Source organism: Mesoplodon mirus (genome assembly GCF_964341445.2).
Source record: "Mesoplodon mirus genome assembly, chromosome: 12".
NCBI lineage: Eukaryota > Metazoa > Chordata > Mammalia > Artiodactyla > Ziphiidae > Mesoplodon > Mesoplodon mirus.
The window spans coordinates 73774650-73801537 of record NC_138988.1 but is presented as its reverse complement, the minus strand read 5'-3'; the positions used below and the strand labels follow the sequence as shown (position 1 = coordinate 73801537).

General features: G+C 56.8%; 1 protein-coding gene across 2 annotated transcripts in view; it reads right to left on the bottom strand.

Moving 5' to 3' along the window:
• Positions 1-26888, bottom strand: part of FOXP4 (forkhead box P4) — a 51770-nt gene that overhangs the window by 12533 nt on the left and 12349 nt on the right. For both annotated transcript variants that reach the window (XM_082638415.1, XM_082638416.1), the window contains exons 2-5: positions 19850-20084; positions 8405-8500; positions 2044-2166; positions 1458-1544 (exon numbers count right to left, since the gene is read on the bottom strand). In XM_082638415.1, the coding sequence (XP_082494541.1) occupies positions 1458-1544; positions 2044-2166; positions 8405-8500; positions 19850-20068 (525 nt within the window). In that variant the 5' untranslated portion in view covers positions 20069-20084. The remainder of the gene's footprint in view (positions 1-1457; positions 1545-2043; positions 2167-8404; positions 8501-19849; positions 20085-26888) is intronic.

Sequence of the window (26888 nt, the reverse complement as noted above, 5' to 3'; positions counted from 1 at the left end):
CAGGGCCTGTCGGCCCCCGGAGCTGTCGCGGTGGTGTCCGCAGCTGCAGCCTCCCTGCTCCCGGCCCAGCTTCCATAGGGCTGCATGCCTCCTCGCAGGAAACACGCACGCACACACACGCGCGCACACGTACGCACGCACGCGCGCAGACACACACGGCCAGACCCAGACACGCGGCACGACGCCCTCCCCGCTCCCGCCTCCCTCCTGCTGCTGCTTCGGCTCCCGCACCACAGCTGTGCTCGCCTGGGGGGCGCGGGGGGCTCTCATCACAATGATGGATGAGCCTGTCAGACTCCAGGGGCCACTCCCGCCTGGCGGGCACCCTTCCCACGTGCCCGGGGTGCCCCCCTCCCGCTCTCAGGAGGGGGCCTTCTCCCCTCCAGCTCCTCTCCTCTCTTGCGTCTTAGATACAGAGAATCAAGGCATTTGATGGGACTTTAAAAGATCAGCATCGACAGGTCATCAGGACCCAGGCTAGGAAACAGTCACATCACTACTGCCCAGATGCCCGCCGCCTGCCCGCACTTGCTCACTCTGCTCTTGGTGGCTCCCTCTCTCCTGCTCTGGCCCCGCTCCCCCCGCCCGCCCCTCCCCCCCTCCAGATTCAGTACTTCACACAAGCACTGACAGTCAGCCTGTCAGCAAGCCTTTTCAGAGCCCCAGGAGCCAAGCATGTCCCAGGCACTCTGGAGGCAGGGATGGCTCAGCCCACCTGCCCTGGAGGTGGGGTGGTGGGCTGGCTATTCAGCCTAGAGACAATGCAGAGAAGGAAGCAAATAGGAGACCTTTGAGGGGGAGGCTGAGGGCGGGAGGGAATGACCGGGTGTCAGCAGGGCAGCCTCCTGGGAAGAGGCGACTTGACCTCGGCTGTGGTCTGGCCAGCAGGAGAGAAGTGCGTGTCTGGGACATGGTATGGAAGCTCAGAAGGCACTGTGGCCCAGATGGGGCAGGGGGTGCAGGCTGGGGAGTTCTCTGGAGAGGCAGGGCAGGATGTTACAAGAAGCAACAGAAGTTGGGGCAGGGCTCAGGGGAGGGACTGCAAGATTTTCAGGACCAGCCTAGAGGGCTGACGTGCTGGGTCACTAACAGACAAGCAGGCAGGAAGAGGGCATGACCACGAGGCAGCCGCTCGTGAGTGCGGACCATCCGACACTCACATACCCGTCTGCGCGTATGTGCTCAGATGACACAGGGCTCAGCCCTTCTGCTCCCCTAATCCAACACCACAAGGCGAGGAGAGGAGGACTGAATGCGGCTGAGGGAAGGTGGTGGAATGTGGGCCTCCATCCCCCCATCCCGCCCCCCCCAGCCTTTGCTGGTTTTTCTACTATCCCAAGGCCATTCTGTCCTGACCACTTTGGGACTCCCAGCCCCTGGCTAGGAGAGGGCTGCCGCTGCAGGTGAGGGGCGGGGGTCCTTTGAGGGGCACATCCGGCCCTGCCTGAGCCCCTTACCTCTTTGGGTTGCTGCTTCCCAGCCTGCTGTTGCGTGAGGAGCTGTAAGTGGAGTTGCTCTTGCTGTTTCTTGTAATATTCCTGCAGCTGGGGGTCGACAGCAGAGCGGGAGTGGGTTAGCGCAGGCGGGGGACTGCTGACCCCAAAGCAACGGCCAGCCCTCTCGTGACTGGGCTGCCGTCAAACAGGTGGTCCAGCAGGGAGATGTCTGCTCCGAGAAAGGCTCTCCCAGAGCAGAGCCTGGACGGAGAGGGGAGAGGGGAGCCTCCCCCTCCCTTGGTGGGGGAGGATGAAGTGCCAGGATGTTCTTTGTCCTTCCCCGGGGTTTGGAGATACAGGTGGGGCGCTGTGAGGGCGCATGGGGGTGTGTGGGAGTCTGCTGTGGGAGAAGCCTGACCTCTGACCCCTCCCCAGCTGTCTTGGAGGAATGCAGGTCAGTCCGGCCAGAGCGGTCTCTCTGGTTTCTGCCACTGCTTTGGCCTTTGGTGATGTTGGTAGTAAACAGGGTGGGAGTGGGGAGGCCAGTGCCTGGAACACCTCGCCCTCCTCTCCCTGCCCTTCCGGGCGGCCCCGGGGCCAGACTCACCTGCTGCAGCATGAGCGCCTGCTGCTGCTGGAGCAAGGCCTGCAGCTGTGGGGGTGACAGGATCTGCTGCATCTGCTGGGGGGTGAGCATCTGCGGCGACATCATGGCCACCGACACGGGCACCTGTGAGATTCGCCCCGTCAGCCCCTCACCTCTGCCCCACCCCGGGGGAGGGTCCGCGCCCAAGCCCCTGCCCACAGCGGGGCACAGCAGCTCCGCAGTGAGCTGCCTGGGCTCACATTCTGGCTCTGCCACCTGCTAGCTGTGCGTCTCTGGACAAGTGACTCACCTCCCTTGTTCCTGGTTTTCTTGTCTCTGAAATGGAAGTAGCGACAGTGCCTGCCTCTTAAGGTCATCACGAGGGCTAATGAGTTAGTACTCAGAACAGAGCCTGCAGGGCCTGCAGGCGGCTGGACATTACTGCAGGATGTGCTGTCTCTGGCACAGGAAGGTTAGACCCCAGTGACACTGGTTAGTAGAATCCATGCTTTGCAGGGTGTCTCCCCCAGTGATGGGGAGGGGCAGCACCTAGCCACTGCTGACTCCTGCTCGGTCTGTTCTGAGAACACGATCCACAAGGTGGGCCTGGCCAGGAGGGCAGCCTGCAGCCATGGGAAGGTTTCAAAATGTAGCCCACATGGCATGAGAACCTGGACTTTGGCCCCTCTCACACGCGTGTCACGTACTCCAGCACACCTGTCTAGACGGCACACACAGTGACCGGGAGCTGACGGCCAGGGAGCACCATGAGGGCCACCCTGTGTGAGTGTGTACGTGTAATCACCTAACTAGGTCCAAGTGGGGTGGAAAGAACACCACGCAGAGATGCGGGGAGAGGCAGGCTGCTCCTCCTCGCTCTGCAATGAACTTGCCAAGTGACCTCCAGCCATTCACTGGCTGTCTCTGGGGTGTCAGTTTCCTCCACCATAAAACAGAGATGCCTCCTTCCAGCTGGAACTTGCAGGATTCTCATAGTAGGGCAGCTTTCTGCCCTCTGCCCTGGGTGAGGCCTCTATAGGAGGCCCAGAAATCTAGCTACAGGGCTTCCCTGGTGGCGCAGTGGTTGAGAGTCCGCCTGCCGATGCAGGGGACACGGGTTCGTGCACCGGTCCGGGAAGATCCCACATGCCGCGGAGTGGCTGGGCCCGTGAGCCATGGCTGCTGAGCCTGTGCGTCCGGAGCCTGTGCTCCGCAGCGGGAGAGGCCACAACAGTGAGAGGCCCGCGTACCGCAAAAAAAAAAAAAAAAAAATCTAGCTACAGGCAAAAGGTTCAGGGAAAAGCAGTATCATCATTCTTTCCCCAGTTCCCACCTCCCCTGAAACCCCTAGCCTGTGCAGTCACAGCCTGGGTAGTCCAAGTTGCAGCACTGTCTTGATGCCCAGGACAGGTGTCCTGACAGGGCAATTGGCCATCCCCATCACTCTTCAAGCTCCATGTGCACAAGTCTCTAATCTCCCATCTCACTCCCCAGCCCAAGCAGAGCTGACACATGGCAGGCACTCACTAGGTGTGTGCTCCCCCGAGTTGAGTTACCTTCCTGGCAGATCAACCTTGGGGCGGGGAGGGACGGGTGCTGGTGGGCCAGTCCAGGGGGAGTGTCTTGCAAGAGACTTGTCCTGGTCAGGACAGCACAGGTTATGTCCCCAGCAGATTCCTGGGCCCTTTCACCTTCCCCCAGCCCCACAGGCGGGGCAGAAGAGGAGGAGTTGGTTCCATTCAGGATCCCTGGCAGGGGCAAGGCTCAGCCTCCAGCCACCAGTGAGGGCATCCCCAGGCAGAGGAGCAACGGGGGGGAAGTGCAGTGGCTCCAGGGACATCGGTAGGTCTCACTGCCCCCACCTCTTCTTGCCCCCCTTCACTAGTGGCTGAGCCCCAGCCCTGGGCTCCCCTCCTTTACTCCAGGCATCTCTGTGCAAACATCCCTGGAAGGGGCACCTAGCTTTTTAGCCATGGCCACACCGTGTGAATGAAGGCTCTGAGGGGCCTCTAACGAGGAGCCCTAAGCGCCAGGGTTGGGACTCATGCCCAGGTCTGTGTGCTCTGCAGTTCCCGCTGTTCCCACATCCCGCACCGCCTGCCCACACCCCGCCGCCCAGGGCAGGTCTTGAGAAGGGTTAGGAGAGTGTGTGGAAATGGAACCGTCCAGGGAGCTCAGGGGTTCGATGAAGCTAGAGATCCCAAAGGCCAACCTCTCTCTTTACAACTGTCTCCTGGGGAGGCTCGGGAAAGTCAGGCTGCAGGGCTGTTCTGGTCCCCACTCTCGGAGGGTCAGGCCATGGCACAGATCCAGCCCCCCCCGTGCAGAGCCAGCCTGTATCCTTTGCTGGGTGCCCCCGAGGCAGCTGCATACCTGTCCTTTGACATGGGGGCCCCCAACATGGTGGAGCTCAGAGCCCTGGATTTCTGAGTCAGATGACCCAGGTTCTTATCCCTGACATTGACTATCCCTTTGAAATCGCCAAGCCTCACTTTCTGCATCTGCTAACTGGGTTTGGCACAGCTGCCCTCCCTGCTTCACAGGACTACTCAAGATGATGTTGGTGGCGGCTGATTACATGCCAGGCGTGCCAGGTGCTTGGCTAAGCCCTTCATGTGTATTATCTCCCTGAATCCTCACAGCAGCCCTGGGAGGAGGGTACCATCATCGTCACCATTTTAGAGGTGAGAAAACCGAGGCCTAGAGGGACAGTGGGGGAAGAAGTAAGTGAAGGTGATTTGTATGGTCATGAAATTCTACACAAACGTAAAGAAAATTACTTTTTAAAACATTCTGGGTTTTCCTTTTCCCTTCTTTCTCTCCCCTCCTCCACGAGTGCACCTTAGGCACGCCAGGGGCCCAACGTTCCGGCCCCAGGGGCATTACGTGGCAAGGGTCACTTTGGGCAAAAGCTCTGGGCCTCCCATGCTCGTGGCTGTGAGAACTGAACTAGAGGAGATGGACAGGGCCCCCAGCCGAGGAGACTGAGCCTAGACACCCAGGAGGTCTTTCCAGGCACCAGGGGTGTGAGTCACTGCGAGTGGCCTGCAGGAAAGGATGTGGTATTTCCTTCCTTGGGGCTTTCCTCCTTGGAGGCAGGGGAATGGAAGAGATGACCTTGGAAGGCCTCCCCGGCCCCTGCTGTTCCTGCCAGTTGGCTGAGCCGCAGGCTGGAGAGGTGGCCGCAGTAATCTGGATGGATTACCTTGTGTGTACTTGTCTTGAAGGTGGCCCAGCAGGGTCAAGAAAGGTCAGTGAGGTGGCAGCTGCCTGCTATTTCCTGAGCTGGCTGAGCCCATCCCTTCCCCTCACATCCCTTGGGGGTTCTGAGGACTGAGCTGGAGCTCCCCTGGTGTCCCCACTGACCCCTCACCAGGCTGGGATGTGTCAGGATGGGCACCGTCGGCTAGTCAGCCCAGCGAGGCCCGTGAGTCACCATCTGGAGGGCGGCCAGGGCAGCTAAATGCTTACAAAAGCCCTGGCAGTGTGAGCCCCAGGCAAAACGCCGACAGCTGCCTCCAGCCCCTCCCTCGGGGACCCTGCTCAGGCCTGGAGCCCTCCAACCACCACGTAAATCAGCGTGGGGCAGACACTAGGTGATTTACAAAATCATCTCGTTTTATCTTCACCATCCTACGGGATAGATGCTGTTATTAGCCCCATTTTGCAGATGAGGCAAACTCAGGCCCAGAAAGGTTAAGAAACTTGTCCAGAGTCACACAGCTGACAAAGGGCAGAGCCAGGATTTTAACCCGAACAACTAGCTTCAGGACTCACACTTCCCTGCACACACTGCGATGCTGCCGCGTGCTTAGCACAGTGAACTGCATCCCCAGTACAGAGCCCTGGCCTGATGGTTCTCTGGGCGTGGGGAGATGGGGGTTCTTGGGGCCATGTCTGAACTTCTCCAGGAGCCTGGAGCCCCAAACCCTAGATACCTTCCTTGCCTCTCATCCCCACCCTCAGGTTCAACATCTCCAAGGAAGTGGGGCTTCTGACCCCGCGTGGGGTCCAGGGCCTAGAAATAGCTTTTCTAAGAACTCAAGGCTGGTGGTGGGATAGGGGAGAGCGTATTTTGTTGATCTGGAGCCTGAATCAAGTGGGTAATGCAGATCTATGGCAGCCTCTTTCCCAGTGGTCCCCAACTCAAGGCAGGATTGCCTGCCCACTCACCTCCCAGCCATGTTCACCACCCCTCTCTCAGAGCCAGCTTCAGAAGAGTTTCTAAAACCATATTAGGTCTCCAGCTCCAGCCTGGAGATTGCCTGGCTTGTGCCTGTGCCTGGGCCCCAGGCAGGGAGAGCTCAATCACAGAAGGCAGCACAGGTATCTGAGAGTTTGGGCAGAAGGTTGGCTAGAGCAGGCCCCTTAGCTGGGCCCAGCCTTCGTCTCATCTTCTCAGCCCCCTTGCCATTTCTAGAAGTTCTTCTTGGTGTCTCACCACGATCTTTCTTGCTGCAGCTCCAGCCAGGACTGAGGACTACCTTCTGGTCATTTGCAAGGGAGTTTAACCTCAACTAAGCTCTGGCCTAGTCTCCCCACTCACCCAGGGACCCCGATCCCCATACTTAAGAGGTTGAGTTTGGGTCCTTGATTCTGGCACCAAATTGTATCCATCCCAACCCTCAGCCTCTAAATAGGCTTCCTCTACGTCCGGTACCATCCCTGCTCCTCCCAGCCCAGCATACATGGTAAGCACTCTGCAAATGCTGTCAGTTTAGGAAGTACTGAGTAAGCTTTGTTGAGCGACCCCTCTCGTTTTTGGGGGGTGCGGGTGATCTCCGAAGGAAGATTCCACAGCCTCTTTTCCTTTCTTAATTACTTCAGATCCTACCCTTCTTACCCTGCTGCAAGTCCTTCCTGATGTCTGACCTCAGTCCCTCCAACCACCATCCAGCGCCCTCCCTCTTACTTGGGTCAGGAGACCCTCTCTGGGTTGGGGAACATTCCTACTGTTCCCCAGCCGACCCCTCCCTGTTCTTAGAAGGGGGTACTAGGCTGGGCCCAGGGTAGAAAATTCAGAACAGATTCAGAACAGTAGCCCGAGGGCCACTTCAGACCCAGGGAGTCTATGGGGGGCTCCTGAATTCAAAGAGACCCAGTCCTGACACTACGGGGGCATGAGAACCTACCACCTCATTCCAGTGTGAGAACTTTTTCTTCCAGTTAGTGGCTCTCCGAACTGTCCTCCCCTTCCCCGCCCAGGGCACTACCCCTCTTTGCCCAACTCCTCCCCCTGAGGCCTGTCTCATTAGGTTGGAGACTTTTAAAAGAGGGTCACTGCTCAGGCCCCACAACTGTCCGGTCCGGCACCTTCAACTTCTTGAAAGCACTTTCGGAATGTAAGCTTGTTTCACAGAAAACCCAGATATGCCCTCGGAGCCGCAGAGCACTGGAATCTGCCCCAGGACAAACCCAGTCCCGGGTCCTTCTCCGGCCACCCTGTACCCCCTCCCCGCCCTGCTCCTCTCGTCCCCCCACTCCCTCAGCACCCCACCCTTCAGGCTTCAGCGCTTTGCGGATCTGATCAGTGCTCACCCTTCCTCCCTTAGATAAACTTCCTTCCAAAGCCCCGCTTAGTCCCCTCCCCAATTTGGAGCCACCACCCCTCCCCCCGCCCCCCCCCAAAAGGGGTGGGAGAGCGAGGAAGCCCGGCTGCGGGGGGAGGGGGAGGGGAGCCGGGGGGGGGGAGGGGAGCAGGCTGCCCGCGGAGCTGTGACCCACCCCGACTCAGACGGCAATTCTCCCAAGTTCTTTGTGACACAAAAGGTAAACAGAAGGCCTGGCTTACCCCTGCCCCCAACCCCGTCTCCCCTCCCCTCCCCCAGCCAGCCAGATGGGCCGGCACGCTGCGGGGAAGGGAGAGGGGGACAAAAAGGGCAGATTGTGCAAAGGAAAACAAAAGAGACAGAGAGACATCAAGAGACAGGAAATGTGGGGAGACAGAGAGAGTTGGTGGGTGAGAGACGAGGAGGTGGGGGGAGGGCGTAGTGGCCTCAGCAAGTGAGAGAGCCTGGGAGGGGAGCAGAGAGGGACGGGCCCAGTGACCCAGAAGTGCCAGGGAGAGACCCTGAGCGCAGAGCCAGGGAAGAGGAGGCAGGCAGACAGGTACAGAGACAGAGGGCTCAGACAGACTCAAACTCTGGGCGACAGACGCGAGGCTTGGTGGAGGAAGGGCTGGGCGGTCAGGTGCAGATGAGAAGGTGGTGTTTCTTCACCTGCCCCTGCAGTGACTGCAATCCCCTCTGGAAAGCCGCCCCCTCTCTGGCACTGGGGATGGGGCCAGAGCAATTCTCCAGCCGGTCCTTCCCCTCCCTCGGTGCCAAGCCCACCCTCCGACCTGGCCCCAGCCCAGCCCAGTACAGCAGGGCATCCTCCTCACCTGCACGGCAGAGGCCGACTGCTTGCTGTCATTGTTCCCTGGGGAGCTCAGGCCTGAGGCCTGCTGCAGCAGGAACTGCCGGGCCACTTGGAGAGCCTGCAAGACAGGGACGAATCAGTGCTCCGAGCAGACGTGGGGGGGCAAGGGTCGGTGCAGGATCCTGGATTCAGGGAGCGTTTGGAGAGAATAAAGGGGAGGAGGTCAGGGTCATGTAGAAGGTCTTCGGGATGAGTGAGAGGGTCACAGGGTCCACCTGGGCTAGGGGATAAGGATAAAGGTAGGAGTCACTGAGAGAAGCTGCCAGGCTTTGGGGATCAGAACCTGTAGGGACTCACTCTGGGACCTGGTGAGGTTTTGTTGGGACTCAATGGGGTCAGCAAATGGGTCAGCGGTCAAAACAAGGACGCAGGAGAAAGTCGTGGTGGACTCAGGCTATTAATAGTAGGTACAATTTGTCGAGCATCTACTATGTGTCAGGCACTTTACAGGCAAGATGTCATTTAATCCTCTCCTGGGAGGGTGTGAGGTAGGGATTATCAGTCCCATTTTGCAGAGGAGGAAGCTGAAGTTAAGTAATACGCCCAAGGTCACACAGCTAGGAAGCGTCAGAGCCAGGATTTGAGGCCAAGAAGCCTGGCTCCAAGGCCATCTGCCTTACTAGGTGGTCGGTCTGGGGGCTATGGGAGTAGCATTCACTTGGAGTCAAAGCACACAGTTGGGGGGATGAGGGTGGAGTCTCGGGGTCTCAGGGTCTGAGCGCTATGTGGCTTTATGAGTCAGTGCAGGAAGTCTGGGAGCAGGGCCTTGTGGCACTGGGGGAATTGGATCAAGTCCTGAAGGGAGTGTGAACTATCAGTGAGTTACACTGACTGTAGTGGTCGGGTGGACTCTGAGCCAGTGGGATCATGAGAATGGGAGGTGCATGGAGTCTGCAGGAGGAGCCTCTCCGGCCAGGCAGTGGGCCTAGGAGGTGGGCGGACGAGCAGTGAGAGGTTGAGAAGGAGAGGTCAGGTAGGAGACAGAGGCCAGGAAGTTCTCTGTAAGGTCAGCCAAGCAAGCCCTCCATCCCCCGCCACTCCAGGTCAGTAGAGGGCTCAGAGGCAGGGGATGTGGGGACCTGTCCTGAATCCACATTTCAGGAACACAAAATATACCCAGGTTCCTCAAAGATCTCCTTGGGGGCCAGAGCAGTTGTGTCCAGGCCTTTGAAGGGGGGCCAGGCATCAGGTAGACCTGGCTTTGAAGCCCAGTTGTGCCGCCTACTGGTAGTGTGACCTTGGGCAAGTTATCCCCTACCTTTGTGCTCCAGTCTGCTCTGCAAAACTGGGCCACTACCTAACTCTGAAATACGTGCGGGTGGGGGTGGGGTGTTAAAGGACCAATGCTTGGCACTTGGTCGGCAACGAGGAGCGTATCCTGAATCTCTCACCTCCTCCAGCCTCTCCCCAGCGCACCTATTAAATGCCACAGGCCACCTGCGGCTTCCTCGCACATCTATCCACACACACTTGTCTGTCCTCACGTGGACTTCCACTCTCCTACCCACCGCGAGCACCACCAAGGCAGACCTATAAGGTGGGACACAGATGCACTCATAGCCCCCCACCCTGCCACTCAGCAAACACTTAGGGGACGCCCACTGTACACCAAGCATATATACACACCCCCTTCGCAGCCCTTTCATTGAATAGCTGAGCCTCCCTGAGGCTTAAACCTAGTTTACCTTAGGACGGTACCTAAATACACCCTGGTGTATCTATGGGAGCGTGTCCCAGGGCAGACCTGGCGTCCAGATTGGCACGCCCCTCACCAGCGCCCCAGATCCTAGGCCTCTTCCACACCCCTCCTCCCCAGGACCTCACACTGGGAGGAGTGGCCCGGGGTTGCTTCTCTTCAAGATTCACATCAGAAAGTAGAAATCTGACCTGAGTCAAGGGCTCTGAGAGGCTGTGGGAGGAGGTGCAGGGTGAAGAAGAGGGGAAGGAGGTGGCCAGCTGGTCATCCGGAAGGAGCCCTGCCTCTATGTGCCTCGTTTTTTAGGGACCCCGCCCCAGGTCTAATGACACGGGCTGGACAGATGCTCTTTGTCCTCCAAAGGTAGAGATGGGGTAGAGGGGTCAGAGATCAGGGGGCAAGGTGGGTGAAGGATGGCCCAGAGGGGATGCTGGTCAGGGTGGGGGGAGGAAGCCCCCCCCCAATCCCTGGTGGGAAGAGGGGAGCCACAGGGGAGGGTTTTCCAGGGGAAGTTGGAGGGAGTCCCGAGCAGTCTCCTGGTGGGGGGAGTGGCCTGGGGGGCTGGATTCTCTCCCCACTGACTCACTTACTTGGTGGTCCCCTGGAGCATGAAATTACAAGATTTACAGGAAAAAAAATGACAGGGCCTTGCAATCTCATTCCTGTGAGACCTCCCTGCGACAGGCCCCGCCCCTCCTATCACTCTGAGCCTTTCCTCCCCCGTTAGGCCAGGTGACAGGGGACCAGGTGAGACTCTAGGCCTGGCCAGGTTGTCACCTCCTCTGACCTCCCACCCTTCCCCCCACACTCCTTCCTTCCGTTTCCTACGTGCCAGGGATGGTGCTGGGTGCTGGGCATACAGAGAAACAGAACTTGGCCCTGCCCCAGGGCTCAGGGCCTGTGCTGTGATGAGACGCCCGTCACAGACTGAGGTGGAGATGGACACCAGCACCGGGGCCCAGACGAGGTGGCAGCACTGACTGGAGGCTGGAAGGGCAGGTTCACCAAGTGGACAAGGAGGGTGAAGGGTTCAGGGCGTTCCAGGCGCAGCGACCCTCACACCACAGACGACTGAAATAGCTGGTGAGTCTGGGGACCTGGAAACCACTTGCAGGGACAGAAAATTGAGCTGTGCTGGAGGTGAGTAGCCAGAGAGGCTGGAGTAGCCCACGGGGCCTGCTCCTCTAGGCACTTCATTCATTCATCCTTCACTCATTCCTTCATTCACTTTCATGGCCACCCACCTCATACTGGCTTGGAGAAGATGGGGAGGTGACAGTGGGCAGCACACGCTCATTTCATGGACTTTACTTACAGCCCAGCCTTGACCCAATTAGGGACTTGGTACCACCTAAAGATCACCCTATAGGTGCCCAGTGGTGAGGGTGATGGGCAGACCCTGGGTTTGGGGCCCAATCTCCTCTCCCCAGATGGCCTGGACATGTCACTGACTGCTCAGTGCCCTGTAATGCTGCTCCATCCCCCACCCCCATCTGGACCCCTAACCAGGGATGGTGCTCTGGGAGGAGGGGCGGGGGAGGCCCTCTGGCCTAGGATGTCCTCCTCCAGGGTGGTCACCCAAGGGATCAGGTAGGTCTAAGACTTTCTAAAGCCCCATCCGAGTCACAGTCGCCACTCTGGCGGCACCAGGCATGTGTCTGCACTGCCTGCTGTGGCTGGGGACTGATACACGGGGTTCAGTTTCTCTTCCTTGTGGGCCAGATACAGCTTTGAGTAGGAAGAGGCATTGAGAATCCCACTGGGGAGAAGGCATGGGGGGGCTCAGGGTAGAATGGGAAATTGGGAGCCATCTGGCCTTTTAAACCTTATTTTCCTGCTCCCTCCACCCTTCAGACTGAAAACCAAATGCCCAGCTCTGTGGTTTGGGGAATGAAGTCTAGTTTTCCTCTAAAGGAAGCAGTACTGGTCCATTCAGGGCCCGGACCCTGGTCAAAGGGACCTGGATCCAAATCCTGGCTCCACCAAACACTGAGTGACCTTGGGTAAGTCACATCACTGCTCTGAGCCTCAGTTTCTTCCTGTGTAAAATGGGAATAACCCTGTAGTCGGCTCACAGGTTTGCTGTGAAGAATACAGGTGACAGTGTACATGGAGTACTCAGCACAGTGCTGGCAGTGGGTCCTGGATGGACATTAACTCTTGTGATTGTGATTATTGATCTTTCACCTTCCCAGGCAGCTCCTGATCATTTGTCCAGTGCCACCCAGAAGGACTTGTTAACCAAGCCCTCTTCCGTCTACACCCACCCCCATTCCCCCTCAAGCCTAAGAACTCAGTCTCGCTAATGAAGCCGAACTCTCCTCCCCCAACCGCCCATTCAGAAGTCATTAGCAGGAGCTTCACAATTAGGAACAAATGGCTTATAACGGATGGCATCCAGGGAGGGCGGCAGGGTTGGAGGGGAATGAAGCTAGTGCTTTGAGGGCAACAGGGAGCTGCTATGAAAAGAAAAACAAGTCTTGGGGCAGATGCATCTCTCATCTTCGGGATGAGACTACACCCTCATTTCTGTCTTGGAGAATTTGGGGGAGGACCAGCATCCTCTCTGTGGAGGCCAGGTGCAGGGCTGTTTACTGGTTCTTTCTCCAGGCTGGAGGATCCCAGGTCTGTGTCGGGGTCCCAGCCTTACTCTGTGCGTTTGGGAGGGCGGGGACGTGGTGCTCAGGGAGACAAGCACGAAGGGCTGAACTCTGAGAACAGAGAAGCAGAGTCACGCAGGTCACAGACCTGGTGAGCTGGAGTGTTAGAGGGTATCTAGTCTAGTGTTTTCCCAATTGCTGGTCATGAGCTAATGGTGGGTCATATAATATCAACTTAGATGGTCAAAAAAATAGGAAAAAATACACACACACACACACGAAAACATCAGAGTTACTAGGTAAGCATAAGCATTGTTTCGTGAAACTCTTGTGCGCTGCCACGCCAAATAAAAGGCATTTCTTACGGCAGATCTCCAGCAAAAAGGTGTGTGAAACACTTATCTAGTTCACTTTATCGATAAGGAAACGGAGATCCGAAGAGGGGCAGCGAAGCGCCCAAAGTCACACAGCGGCAGAAGCAGAACCTGAGTCCCCCGGGGCCTGACACGGGGCTCTGCACAGGGACGAGGAGCCAGGAGCTGGGCAGACAGGATGGAGGAACCCCCGCCCCAGCAAACTCTGGTCTAATCCCGATGGTGGTAAAGAGCAGCCAAAATAAACAAAACCCAAGCTTCTTTTGTCTGCATCTAGCTAATTTTGGCAAAATTGGGATCTCAATTGTCATGATAATTTCAACTGGGAGCTGTGGCTAGGTTTAGGGGAAGGGGCCCTAGAAGGGTGTTTGGTGGGCCGGCCCACCCCAAACCTGAAAAGCCCTCCCAGGAAGGCCCATCACCTGCCCCCCCCCCCGGAATATGACTTTTGATTCATTTATCTATAATTCATTTTTGTGAAGCCCCACAGGGCACTCACACTGTCCTAGACACTGGGGACATGGCGTATTTGCTTTAATGGAGCTCATGTTCTAATGGGATGAGACAGACCCTACAACAAAGCGAAGCGAGCTGTGAGAGACGGTGGCCAGCGTTACGCAAAGGACGGCTGGCTGGTTACTTAGATTGTGTGGCCAGGGAAGGCCTCTCCGAGGACGCATTTAGGATTAGGGGGCTACTTTTTCAAGGGAGAGTATTCACGGCTGGAAGGAGCTGGTGCAAGAGCCCGGAGGTGGGCATATAAGGTTGGAGCATTATGAACCAGAAAGGCTAGTGTGGCCAAGCTGAGTGGCCTGAGAAGAAGTCCCAGGGGTGAGCAGCAGCCACATCACTGGGACGATGGCTTTTTATTGCCTTCTACACTCAAGGAAAAACTGCTGGCGGATTTTAAGCAGGAATTGATACAATCTCTGAGAGGAGATACCTAACCCACTGCTAGTAAACAGTAGGTACCTAATAAGTATTTGTTGACTTGAATTAAACAGGAAATGTCTCTCCATCTACCCCTTGAAATACAAGTCCTCTGGGACCAGAGTGTGGAGGGAAGGGGTGCAGGGAGAAGGGTCAGGGGTCAGGGGCCCCCACCACTAAGGGTGCTGACCTGAGGAGATCCAGGTTCTCCACCAGCCAGGCTTTATCCTCCAGCAAAGAGACATAAAAATGAAATTACACAGAGAAGAGGGGCAAGGAGGATGGGGGAGAGGAGACCATAAAACCCCCGAAGTGATTCTACACCTTTTTCCCTTGGGAAAAAAAAAAAAAAGCTTTTTGGAAAAGGCTGTAAATTTTTTTTACACCAACCTCGTAAAAATGACATCGGCGCATTCTCAAATTAGAACCGTTAAAATGAAAACCAGCAACGCGCAGATACAGACAGGCCCACGTGGGTGGGAGACGCACAGACCGGTTTTAGGACCCCTTCACCGCCAAGCGAGCGTCTTGAGAATGCCTCCTCTCCACAGAACAGAATTAACAAATGAACCCAACAGTGCCCAAAAGGGCAAGGCCCTCCCCAGAGGCTCCTTCCTTCCCTCCCTTCGTGCCCCCAGCGGGGAGCAGCCCCAGGCCCATCCAGCCCCTCTGGGCCAAAACCGGCTCCACCAGAAAGGTCCAGCAGTGGCATCTGGGAAGGAGCTGAAACAGTGCGGGGCAGTCGCGGGATGGTGGCGCTTCCCCTCAGAGAGACTCCTCCCAGATGCGTCCCAGTAACTGGAGTTCTCCAGAAGGGTGTCTATTCCCAGGCCTGGGTTCAGCGCCACCCTCACGCTAGCCATTCCGCAGGGGCTGTAAGTGTGGGGTTTAGAGTGGGGACTGTGGGGGGCATGCAGTTCCCTCCCCACTGACTCCCACAGGGGCTCCTCAGAATGAAGGGGCTCCAGTAGGAGAAAACCTAGCTCACCCGCTGGGCAGTGGCCCTGGGATGCGGCCTGTCCCGCTTCAATCCTTCACCCTCAGAAGCGGAAACACTCACTCCCTTTCCCCAATTCTCCCCAGTCCCCGAACTCCTATCAGGAAGGACAAGAGCTCTGGTAATAAAAAGGGGGTGAGAGGGGGTGTCAGAACTCCACAGCAGAAGGGAAACCTGGGAGCACAGTGGACTTGCTCTTCCCTAGTCCCAAGGAAGCAGGGGCCTGAGCATCCCTTTCCCAGGCCCCAGGCCCTCTCCTTGACCTTTCTCTCCCCTCTTAGGGAAACTTCCTTTTTTGTTGGACTAGGGGGCAGACACACAAAACAGGGTGGCCTCTGGTTTAGTAACCCAGGAAGGGTAAGAGAAGGGGGGTTAGGTCCTCCCCCCTGAGGCATCCTCTCAGGACCCTGCCTGTCACCTTACTACCTGGGCCCACCTCTCACCTGCTCTCTGTTCCCAAGCAGGAGGGAGCGGTCGGTCTTGTCTAACACTACCCCACAGCTGTCCCAGGTCAGGGACCTCACCCACGGGAACTTTCTAAGTCTCGCCTCTGAGGAGTTCGGGTCCCAGCTCTCCCTCCAGGCCCCCAGCACTTCCTTGGAAGGGGCTGATTCTACGGAAAGAAAAGGGGAGTTCGGAGGGTGTAGGACTAGAGATGAAGGAGCAGAATCTGGGGCAGGAGGGTGGGAGTCCCAAAGACTGAAGAAACGGGCCCCAGACCTGAAGACGAAACGCAACCGTTGACAGCGTGTGTGAGGTGTCTGGGCTAATTCACCTCTGAAGCCTCCCCTTTCCACCCCCTCCCCCTAGAGGAGAGCCAGATGGGGGAGGAGAACAAAAATCTCTTCCATTCTTCTTTCCCCAGCTCCCTGACACTCCCCTCGCTCCATCTCTACGGAGGGGGGTGAGTTAGAAGCCCATGGATGTGCAGAGCCCCCAAACCATTTTGAATCTCCTCACAGGATGTGAACAGGGTGGGATTTGGCCCCAGTTGCCAAGGCAACTGCGGTGGGAGTTCCCAGACGCTAGGCAACCCTCCTGTGACCCCCGCTGACCTGTCACCCCCGCAACCAGAGGACAATAGCAGCGCAGGCTCCGGAGGCCCGGGACGCCTTTCAGCTCAGCCGCAGAGCCAGCAGCCCTGCCCGCCCCCACTGTCTGGCCCAGTCCTCCTGGCCCCAAGTCCAGCGAGCATCCAGCCTGGCCCCCAAAACCTCCCCAGGCCCTCCACCTCACCTCCCCAGAGCTGGCACACACTTCTCCCAGCCCTGGCTGCCCCCCATCAGGGATATTTGTGGAGTCTATGCGGAAAGCCCTACACACTGGGAACATTTTCATACAGGTGAAATTAGATTAGGAGAAAATGCAGGGGCGACCTTCAAAGAAAAAAGCCATCCTAGAGGGGAAATATGTGGCCGGGGGCCACTGAGGAAGGAGACTTTGTCTTGGTGAAGGAAGGGAGGGGGTTGATGGGCAGCTGGCACGCCTGTTCGGTCCAAGGCATTCTTTAACAGCAGCTGGGGATCACCAACTCCAGCGGGCCAGCAGGGTGCCAGGTGCAAAATAAGGTTCAATGCGTGTTTGCTGAGTGAATGCACGCTCCAGGGCCCACAGCGCTCTCCTCTCCACGCTTCCTTCTCAGGGGTGAGTCTGCAGGAGACTGGAGACCACATGAAAGCCCCAAGGACAGAGTGGAGGCGGTGTGGCTCTGTCACTCACCAAAGAGAGGACTGGGAGGAGGGAGCGGGAAGCTGGGGCCTTGACTGCTGAAATGGGGCAGCCAGAGGGGGACCCTCTCTCCAGTCAGACAGAGCCTGGCAGCTGAGCCCTGTCTCCCCTACCCCGCCTCTGTTTAAACAAGCTCCCGGCCTGCTGTTGCATGGAAACAGGCGCCTGCTCTTGTTCCAAAGTGACGTGGCTGCCCTCTTCAGCACTGTTTGTTTCAGCCTAAAGTCCTGTCACCAGCCTGACTTCTGACTCGCCCTGTTTATCTCTCTCTCTCCTTTGTCAACTCATTACTCCCAAAGGCCAAGACTGCATTTCCAGGGCTTGTTTATCCAGAGCAGAGGGGCAGGGACCAACAGACCGACCGACAGACGGACAAAGAGGAGCCACGGAGGCACAAGGAGGAGGGACCAGGGCACTGCCCGAAGACCCACTCACACCCTCTGCCTCTGGAGTGGCCACTTAGAGCCGGCGCCCATTGCTGCTTTTGTTGATTTGTTTTAAGAGCGCTTTTAGATTGGGAATGGAGTGCTCTCATTCACTCACCAGCAGCGGTTAATTTAGCACCTACTAGGCGCCAGGCCTTGCTGCCTCCATTACCCTCAGGGGACTGTGAGTGTGGTGGGAGCTGAGCCCTGCACTAGGAACCGGGAGACCTGAGATCTAGCTTTTCCCGTGTCACCTGGACAAGTCAGTGCTACCTCTGGCTGCCCCCTCGTTGTGACATGGGAATAATAACACCCATCTCCCCAGGATGGTGAAGCAATTAAAGACCCAAAGCACCAAACAGAGGCAAGGTGTTTGTTTGTCCTCGAAGGACTTCCTGGTGGGGGTCGAGGAGGAGGGGGCACTCGCTGGGCCACGGCCCTCTTTCCTACATTCGCTCTACCCCACAAACAGTCAGAGACACTTGTTGGGGGGGACCAGAAAGTGTTACCCTCAAGCTCCCCCCAAAGCCTCGCTCATATATTAGGAGAAGGACAGCCCATAGACTGTTTCCTTTTAATTGAAAATTTTGTAATTTTAATTTTGCAGGGTTCTTTTCATAGTTTGGAGCCAAGAAAACCTTTTTTAAGTCTCAAATATTTTCCTTGGCCCCAGGCACTACGCCCATAGTGAGCCCAAATGGATAAAACAGCCCTCCCTCCGCCCGCCTCCAAATCTCCACCCCAGTTTATTTGTGAAACAGATATAGGATTTTCCAGGACTTTGGGATATTCACCAAAACAAACAGGGATAACTGGAACGTGGAATATAGATGGTAAAACATGGCCTGAGCGCGACGCAGAACAGAGAAACCTGATCGGTACAGACAGTTCCGTCCCTCCCCACCCCACACCTCTCCCCACTTATCCTGATATCTGTGTTCAGTCTTCTCTTTAAATAATTTTTTTAAAGAAACTTTCCAGTTTCAGTATTCCTCCCAGCCCTCCCCCGACATTCACACTTTTTCATAGCTCTGTCTGCATAGAGGTGCAGGAGGGGAAGAGTTTTCACCCATACAAAATGGGTGGCCTTGGAGATTCCTGGTGGGGTGTGTCCTATTATTATTTTGATGAAGGGCAGGGTTCTGCCCTTTGACCTTCTGTCCCCCGTAGGTGGTACAGATTCTGTGGGTCTCTTCCCCAGACAACCTGTTTAGGAGGGCTTGGGAGATACCAGCAAACTCCCAAGGACCATCTCCCTGGAGAAAGGAGACAGGCCCTTACTGCTCAAGTTTCCACTGTTTGCAAGAGGAAGGAATTTTTTAAAGTCCTCAATTCTGTTCACATCCGTACTGACCAGGGATTTTACCCCAAATTGCATCTGATCCTAACAACTCCTGTACTTTAGGTGCCAAGAGGTAAGGGAAGCCCAGGACTGGCCAAGGTTGACTGCTGGAAAGGGGCAGGCTGGGACTTAACCTGGGTTTGTTCAGTTCCTGCATCAGTGCTGGCTGACCAGCTCAGTGCAGAGCGCGGGGCCGAGCTTCTGACGGTGCTGCTTCCAGTCTGACCTCTAGCTTCAAGAAGTGTGGTGGTAAAGGACCCCTTAGGGGCTATGGAGTCGGGGGAGGAGCCCCAGGGCAAACCTGGGAGAGAGCATGAGGGCGATGTGGGTACACACATCTGTGTGCACGAGGCAGGGGTGGGGTACGGGCAGGGAGGAACATGCAGTACCCGAATTTTCCACATTCCCAGCAGAGCCCCCAAGGGGCAATGCCACCAGCAGTGATTCGAGGAGCAAAGTCAAATAAGAGAAGGAGCATCCCAAGGCCAGGGCTGGCTGGGCTGGTTCTCCTGAACTTGTCAGGCACGATTCTCCCTTCTTCCCGGGTGGGGCCGGGACCTGGGGCCCCTGCTCTGTCATAACCCAGCTAGGCTTCCCCACCCCCTAAGGCCTCTCGATCCTCAGAGAGGCTGGTCTTGGACTCCTGAACTCTGCAGTTTAGGGTGGGAATGATGAAGGGGAAGAGGGCGGGGGACACAGACAGCGCTTCCAGTCTGAGCGCTGAAAATGGAGGCCTGCCTCTGCCTACTGCTCTTGACCTTTTCCCAGCTGCCTTGACCCTTGGTGCCTGGAAGTTTAATCTCACAGCTAGCTTGCATCAGGGCCCCAGGCAGAGGTGGAGGTGGGGAACATTTTATAATACAAATAAAATGAAGATACCACTGTGCACAGCCCCCCTCCCCCAAAGAGCACACACCTAGAGCAGGGTCTCCCTACCCCAACCCTGTTTGTTAACTTAGCGGGAGTGTGGGAGGAGAGCCCAGGCGCCCGCCCACCCAAGACGCACACCCTCAAGCCTGCTGCCCAGGCGTCTGTCTGCCCTTGTGGGCGTTTCTGAGGCTGCCCTAAGGTCCATGATCTCAGGGCGCCCAGCCCCACTTCTCTTTCTGGGAGGGCGGCTCTCCCCCTGCCTTAGTGACCCCTCGAATGGGAGCGCACAGAGGGGGCCCCTGCAGGCTGGACCTTCTCAAGAATGTTAAAGTGAGGCTGCGTGGCAGGGAGCTGTGGCCCCCAGGTGGCCAGGGTGTAGTGGGAAGAGAGGCCTGGCGCCCCTCTCCCCTCTCCTGGGTTGCTGGGGAGAGGCGCCAGCTCCTACCTGTTGCTGCTGGAAGTGGAGCAGCTCCGCAGGGCTCATCTCGCCGTTGCTGTCTGCGCCCGCGGCCGCATCCCTGCCTGCGCTGCCTCCGGCGGGGCCCGCAGTCCCGGCCCCGCCGCCACCGCCGCCGCCGCCATCGGCCTGCCCGGAGAGGCTGCCCACGCCGTTCTGACCAGACGGAGCCGACCTGATTGTCTCCGAGGCGGATTCCACCATCATGTCGCTCTAGCGGGACCTGGAAGGGGAGGAGAGACACGGGGGAGGGGCTGAGGCTGGACAGGCAGGGCGGGTTCCACCCGAGGAAGCAGGCGGTGCCCCTCAACACCCCATCCCTAAACAACACAACCCCCACCAAGTCCTGGGGCGGCTTCTCCCTCTCAGTTTCCTGGAGGCTGATCCCGGGACCCCTGTTGCGGTGCAGACCCTCCCTCCTAAGGTCAACCTCCGCCCCAGGCAAGGGAAGCTCCAGACTAAAGCGGAGGCCGCCCCGTTGCCCCCGCCCCCATTTCCTCAAGGAGGCGCTCCCCCCGCAACCCCCCCACACACCCAAACCGGTTCAGGCCTCTCCCTCCAGGCTAGTGTGTAGGGAAGAGCGAGGAGGGGGCGGGGGTCCTGCAAGGACTTGAAAGCAGGTGAGCTAGTCCCCAACCACCATATTGCCCGCCCCCGCCCACACGCACCTGTAATGGCCTTTGTGTTTGCTCCCCCCCTAGATGGGGAGTTCCCCAAGAGAAGGGCCTCCTTCCCTCACCCCCCCCCCACACACACACAGCAAAAGCCGCTGCCATTTTCCCAGCAACTATTGGGTGCCAGACCCTCCGCTGGGCCTGGAGCTGTGCAGGGAAGGCAGCTGGTGGTCCGACTTCTCTGACCTTCCATTCTAAGGCCCTCAGACCAGCACCTGGCCCAAAGCAGACACTCAATATTTACTGTCTCTACAGGCAGCAAGATCCCTTCTCACAAGAATTGTGGGAGAATAGTTTTTTGGGGTCTTTTAAATTTTTATTTATTTATTTTTGGCTGCGTTGGGTCTTCGTTGCTGCACAAGGGCTTTCTCTAGTTGCGGAGAGCGGGGGCTACTCTTCGTTGCGGTGCGCCGGCTTCTCATTGCAGTGGCTTCTCTTGCTGTGGAGCACAGGCTCTAGGTGCGCGGGCTTCAGTAGTTGTGGCACGTGGGCTCAGTAGTTGTGGCTCGTGGGCTCTAGAGCGCAGGCTCAGCAGTTGTGGTGCACGGGCTTAGCTGCTCCACGACATGTGGGATCTTCCTGGACCAGGGCTCAAACCTGTGTCCCCTGCATTGGCAGGTGGATTCTTAACCACTGCACCACCAGGGAAGTCCCGGGAAATATAATCTTGATTTTACAGATAGGAAACTGAGGGTCCAGAGAGTCAGAGGATTTACCCAAGGCAAAGTCAAGGCCTGAATCCTGTATCTTCCCCCATCTCCCCCAGTTGCCTCTCAAGGAGTGGCTGAAACATGCTCAGAAAGAGAGAGGGTATGACTGGGATAGTTATGGTTATAGCGAGGAGGAGGCCTGGGTTTCCTTCTACAACTCATGGAGGCTGTACTATCTCAGGGACTTGTACACAGACTATGAAGCAGATGGGGGACTTCAGCATGCAGAGCTGTTCTCAAAGTCTGGGGTCTCCAGCTATCCCTAGATTCACAGCCCCTTGAGAGGAACAAAAATTTCAGCCAAACAGGACAGTTGGTATTCCCCACTGATCTCTGACATGAGTCTTAAAACTCCCTAAACCTCAGTTTCTTTGTTTGTATAAGTAATGACTCCAAGCCTCTCAGATCCTGTGAGGAGTAAATAAAATAGCACATACAAACCACCCGGCAGAGTAAGCGCCAATAATGATGAGTCCCTTCTTCACCTGCCCTATTTGTAAGGCTGAACACCCTGGGCTCAGAGAGGTCAAAGACTTGGCCCAGATCACCCAGCAATCGGGCTGGAAGTCAGCCAGCGTTCTTTCCTCCCTTCTTGATTACCTTTTGGCCTTGGCAGACCCCACAACCACACGGTGTCCCTGACCCAATAAATAGGTGCAGGAGGACCTTAATAGAGAAACTGCTGGAAGGATTATTTCCCGAGTTCCTTCTCCGAGGTGGCAGCTCCCCAATTCTCTTTCACTCTGGAAGAACTCTTTTCTCCTCACTCTATTGGGCCACTTGCTGTTTTTGTCCCTGCTGTCAGCAGAGTGGGCAAGACAGTGAGGGTATCTAGGTGTGTGAAAGGCCCGTGGGGAGGCCACTAGTTCACGTGTGTGCCGTATCACCCTGTTCTTGTGACTCTAGGTGTCTGTCCCAGTGGACCTGTGTGGCCTCCTGGGTGACTGTGCTGCTGCTGGAGTGCCCCACGTTTGTGCGTTTCTCTGTGTGTTCCCAAGGGCTTGTTGCTCCCCCACCCCCCAGCTGCTGCTCCCAGTCCTGGGTTCTGCGAGGAGCTGGGCGAGGGGCAAGGGCAAGGTTGGGGGCAACGGTTCAGAAGAGATTGAGCACTTGGTCTCCGGCCTTAATGGCCGTGTCAGCCCCAGGGCCAGTAGCTACCAAATGATGGATGGGGTGGGCACCGTCCTCCACCCACCAGAGCGCAGGGCTCCAGCCCCTCCCCACAACCGCCCACCCGGATCCCTCCCAGCAGCCTACAGAGCACTTTCCCTCACTCAGGCCTGGGCCCCAGCTACACGAGGGGGTGGGGAGACAGCAGGGGCCACTCTGCTCCCCCTCTGCCTGACCCTGGCCCTGCTGGGGGTGGAGAGCAGCTGCCTGCCCCATTCCAAGTGTAGCTTCCCTGAGATCTGAAAACTCCTGGGCCCCAGGGGACAAAGACCAGAGCCTCAGGGGTGTGTGTGCACAGGAGAAGGAGAGAGAATCCAGCAGTTTCTTCTTGGGGTAAAGGGAGAGTGCCCCCCTTCCAACATTAGCACACACCATAAAGTTGCTCAGACAGCAAGTTTGGAAAAGGGAGAAAAAAGGAAGGAGGACGCAAACAGAGGTGCCCTTTTCTTTTCTTTTTATTGGGGGGGGAACAGAGCGACACCCAGTGAACAACATAATTGCTGCAATGTGGCGTGTAATAACAGCTATTCAAGGGCCGATCATTCATATGAAACAGGGTGAAGCCAGCCTCTCATTTGCATGCTTGAGATTATATGCATTTGAAAAGTCATTTCCGCAGGGTGTACGAATGGCATTAATTCCCACGTGGCGCGCCGCTCTGCCCCCTCCCGGGGCCTTCACCTCTTTCCAGGCTCGCGCCTGCCTGTCCACCAAGACCAATCCAAACCTGCAGGTGGGTGCTCCCAGGACTCTCCTCACCTCTGCCCTGAGACACCTGTCCTCCTAAGGAGGAGCACAGCAGCAGCCTCAAGCCTCCTGCCTGTCTCTCTGCAGGTGTTGCAACAGCCCTGGGTTGCTCCCTGCACTGTGGGTGAGCAGGCTCTGGGTGCCTGGCGCCCAGCCAGGTAGGGATGGGGTGGGGTGGAGTGGGGTACTGGAGGCAGGCCTTGATATCCGTGCCCTGCACCCACAACAAGGGTGTGGGCTGGAGGGGAAAGGCAGAGTCCATGGGAGCCTGGACTTTGGCTAGAGAAGGCAGGGGACTGGGTGTCAGGGGGCCTGAGCTCAGTCACAACCAGCTGTGACTTCTTTGCCCCCCTCCTTCTCTGGGCCTCCATTTCCCCATCTCTACATGGAGAGGTGGTCTTGAAGGCCTATTCTGACTTGGGAGCTCCAGGAGGGAAACTCCCTAGTCAGTATCTACACAAGAAGCTACCGTGTTCTAGCGGCTGGTGAGAGCCACCGAGGCTCCACTTGAATCACAGCTGTCCCTTTCCCAAAGGGAAATGTAGGCCTCACATTTCCCAATGGGGACCGGGGCTGCCTGCTCTGGTACTGAGGGGGACCCTCCAAGAGCCCCCTCCTCCATTCACTCCCACCCTTCCGCCTCTCTCCACACCCTCCTATCCTGCCAATCCGCGCTCCCGCCCCAGGCACCCATTTCCTCAGTAAAGAGCTGCTGACTACCTGCAGAAGTGGAGAGGCGCTCTGGGAATGAGACCATCTGGTTTCAAGGGCCTGCTGTGTGACCTTGGGCAAGTCACTGGGCTCATACCAACAAGTAAGTAGAGGCAATTAGAAGGTCTTTCTAGGATTTGCTAATGAGGCCCACCCCACCCTTCCCTGCACCCTCTCCTACGCTGCGCTGGGGGCAGAGGCCGAGTCATTTCCCGTGCTCTAGGATTTTTGTCTGGGGTGCTGGTCCTGTCCTTGGGTAGGCCCTGGTCTTCCGTCTCTCAGGGTTCCCTTGGGGAGCCAGGGCACCTCGGAGCCTTTGGCCAGTACCCCGACGCTCCCGCAGACAACGCCGTCGAAAGGAAGGAAGGAAGGGAGGGAGGAAGGGAGGGAGGGAGGGAGGAAAAAAGGAAGCAAGCAAGCAGGGTCAAAGCCACAGCCGCCTCTTCCGCTCCGGGGGAGCCTGCGGGCCGCCCGGGGGGGGGCGTGTGTGGGGGGGTCCCACTTCCCGAGGCTCCTGGCCCTTCGAAGAACGCGGGCTCGCAATGAGGGCCGCCTCGGAACGCGCCCGGGTCCGCCTCTGTCCCCTCCCTGGCCGGAAGTGACGAGTTCCACCTACCTTGGGGCCAAAGGGAGGACCCAAGGGCTAGGGTGCTTTCGGGGGAGGGGAAAAGGACGGGGAGCCCCACACGCGTAGAAACTTTTTGTGCCTTTTCCGCGGGCCCATATGGTGTACGGAGTATTAATTACCGTAGCTTTTTAATTAACAATCGCTTAATCTGAGCCGTAACATTTGCCACGACACCCTACGCCTCGTTGCGAACCCGCGCCGCCCGCCCTGCCAACTCATCAATTAATTTTTATTGACGTTTTCTTCCCCAAACAGGCACAATACCAGGGTTTTCCAATTAACACCTCCGCGATCTCTAATTAGTGCAATTAACAGACTGATGGATGCCCGGAGTTTACCCGCGAGGGAGGGAGGGAGGGAGGGAGGGAAGGAGGGAAGGGGCGGGGCAGTCCCCAGCGCGCTCTCTCCCGGCGCGCGTCCCGCAGGGCGCACACGTGCATGCGCTCAGCCTGAGAGGGGGAGCACCCCCAGCACTTGGGGGAGCACGGCGGATGGGGGCGTGACCACAGGTAACCTGTACCCAGAGCAATGGTGGTGATTTGAGTTGAAATAGCATATACAGTTTCCAGCCCTTTCGGAAACCTAGAAACTAGTTGGAGAGACAGCTGAAAGCCTGAGACTAGAAGTTGGGAAACTGGCTTCTAGCCCCAGCTCTATCACCAATTTGCTGTGTGACCTGGGCCAAGTTAGTTCTCCCCTTTTCTTCTCTGTATGATGGGGGAAACTAGACTAGATGTAGTTACCTATTTATAATGCATACCCCTATCAACTTCCAAGAAAGACTGGGAAGCAGACTGCAATAAAAGACAGATTAAGCTACTTAAAATATAGTATCGTGGGGTAGTAGGAAGGGAGAATAAATAGGCCAAGATCTTAAGCCAGAGGATCTCACACTTGAGTGCATCAGAATCACCTTGGAGGGCTTGTTAAAATACAGATTCCTGGGCCCCAGGCCTGGAGCTTCTGATTTTAGGTCTGGAATGAGCCTGAGAATTCATTTCTAAAAAGTCCCCAGGTGGGCTTCCCTGGTGGCACAGTGGTTGAGAGTCCGCCTGTCGATGCAGGGGACACGGGTTCGTGCCCCGGCCCGGGAAGATCCCACATGCTGCGGAGCGGCTGGGCCCGTGAGCCATGGCCGCTGAGCCTGCGCGTCTGGAGCCTGTGCTCCACAACGGGAGAGGCCACAACAGTGAGGGGCCCATGTACCGCAAAAAAAAAAAAAAAAGTTCCCAGGACATGCTGATGCTGTCTGTCCAATACAACAGGGCTTCAACGGATGAGCACTGGCTTTCAGTTATGAGCTTCCTGGTGGCCAAAACGAGATGATCTACCTCCGAGACCATTCACTCATTCAACATGGATTTAGTGCCCGATTAAGCCAAGCACTGAAGACCTATCTGCAGGAAACTGAAATTCGGTCCTGGCCCCCTACAGGCTTACAAAACACAAACAAGCCAGTACAGGTGTCCTGGCTGCTTTGAGGGCAACTGGTAATAATGGAGGTCCTATTCCCCCTCCCTTTTTTTCCTGGGTAAACCTGGCATTTGCCTTTTCGAAAGTTTAGCCACTAGTGGAGTTATGGTCATGAACAAAGTCATTCTTCTCTCTCCTCTGACGCTGGCCAGGAGAATATTTCACCGGCAATCACCCTTCATCCATTCATTGGTTCATCAAATATTTAAGCACTTACCCATGTGCCAGGCTGTGTGTGTGCAGACCTGAACAGAACATGGCACAGGCCCTGCTCTCCTGGAGCTAATGTTCCCAGGAGGTGAGGCAGATGATAAATAAGGACACAAATAGATAAGCTCAAATAAAATAAATTCTATCAAATATGAGTGCAGGGAATAAACAGGGGGATTTACACGGGGGCAGGGGGCAGGGAAGCCTTCTATCTATCTATCTATCTATTTTTTTGCAGTACACGGGCCTCTCACTGCCGTGGCCTCTCCCGTTGCGGAGCGCAGGCTCCGGATGCGCAGGCTCAGCGGCCATGGCTCACGGGCCCAGCCGCTCTGCGGCATGTGGGATCTTCCCAGACCAGGACACGAACCCGCATCCCCTGCATCAGCAGGCGGACTCTCAACCACTGTGCCACCAGGGAAGCCCAAGGCTTCCTTTTTAAATGGCGTCTATACTTAGAAAAGAATGAGCAGGTATGGGTCAGGTAAGGTGTACACTGAATGCAGGGGAACAGCATATGCAAAGACCCTTATTTTACAAGAGAAGTCACTGGTTTCAGACTTTCTTCGGAGCAAAAAGTCTTTGAAATGGACACATTTCTAGATTATATAAAAAGACACAGAAGTGGGTACCACATAGAACAGAGCATGAGGATGCCGTCTATTTCCTTCTCTTTCTTTTCCTTTCTTTCTAGCTGTCCTGCT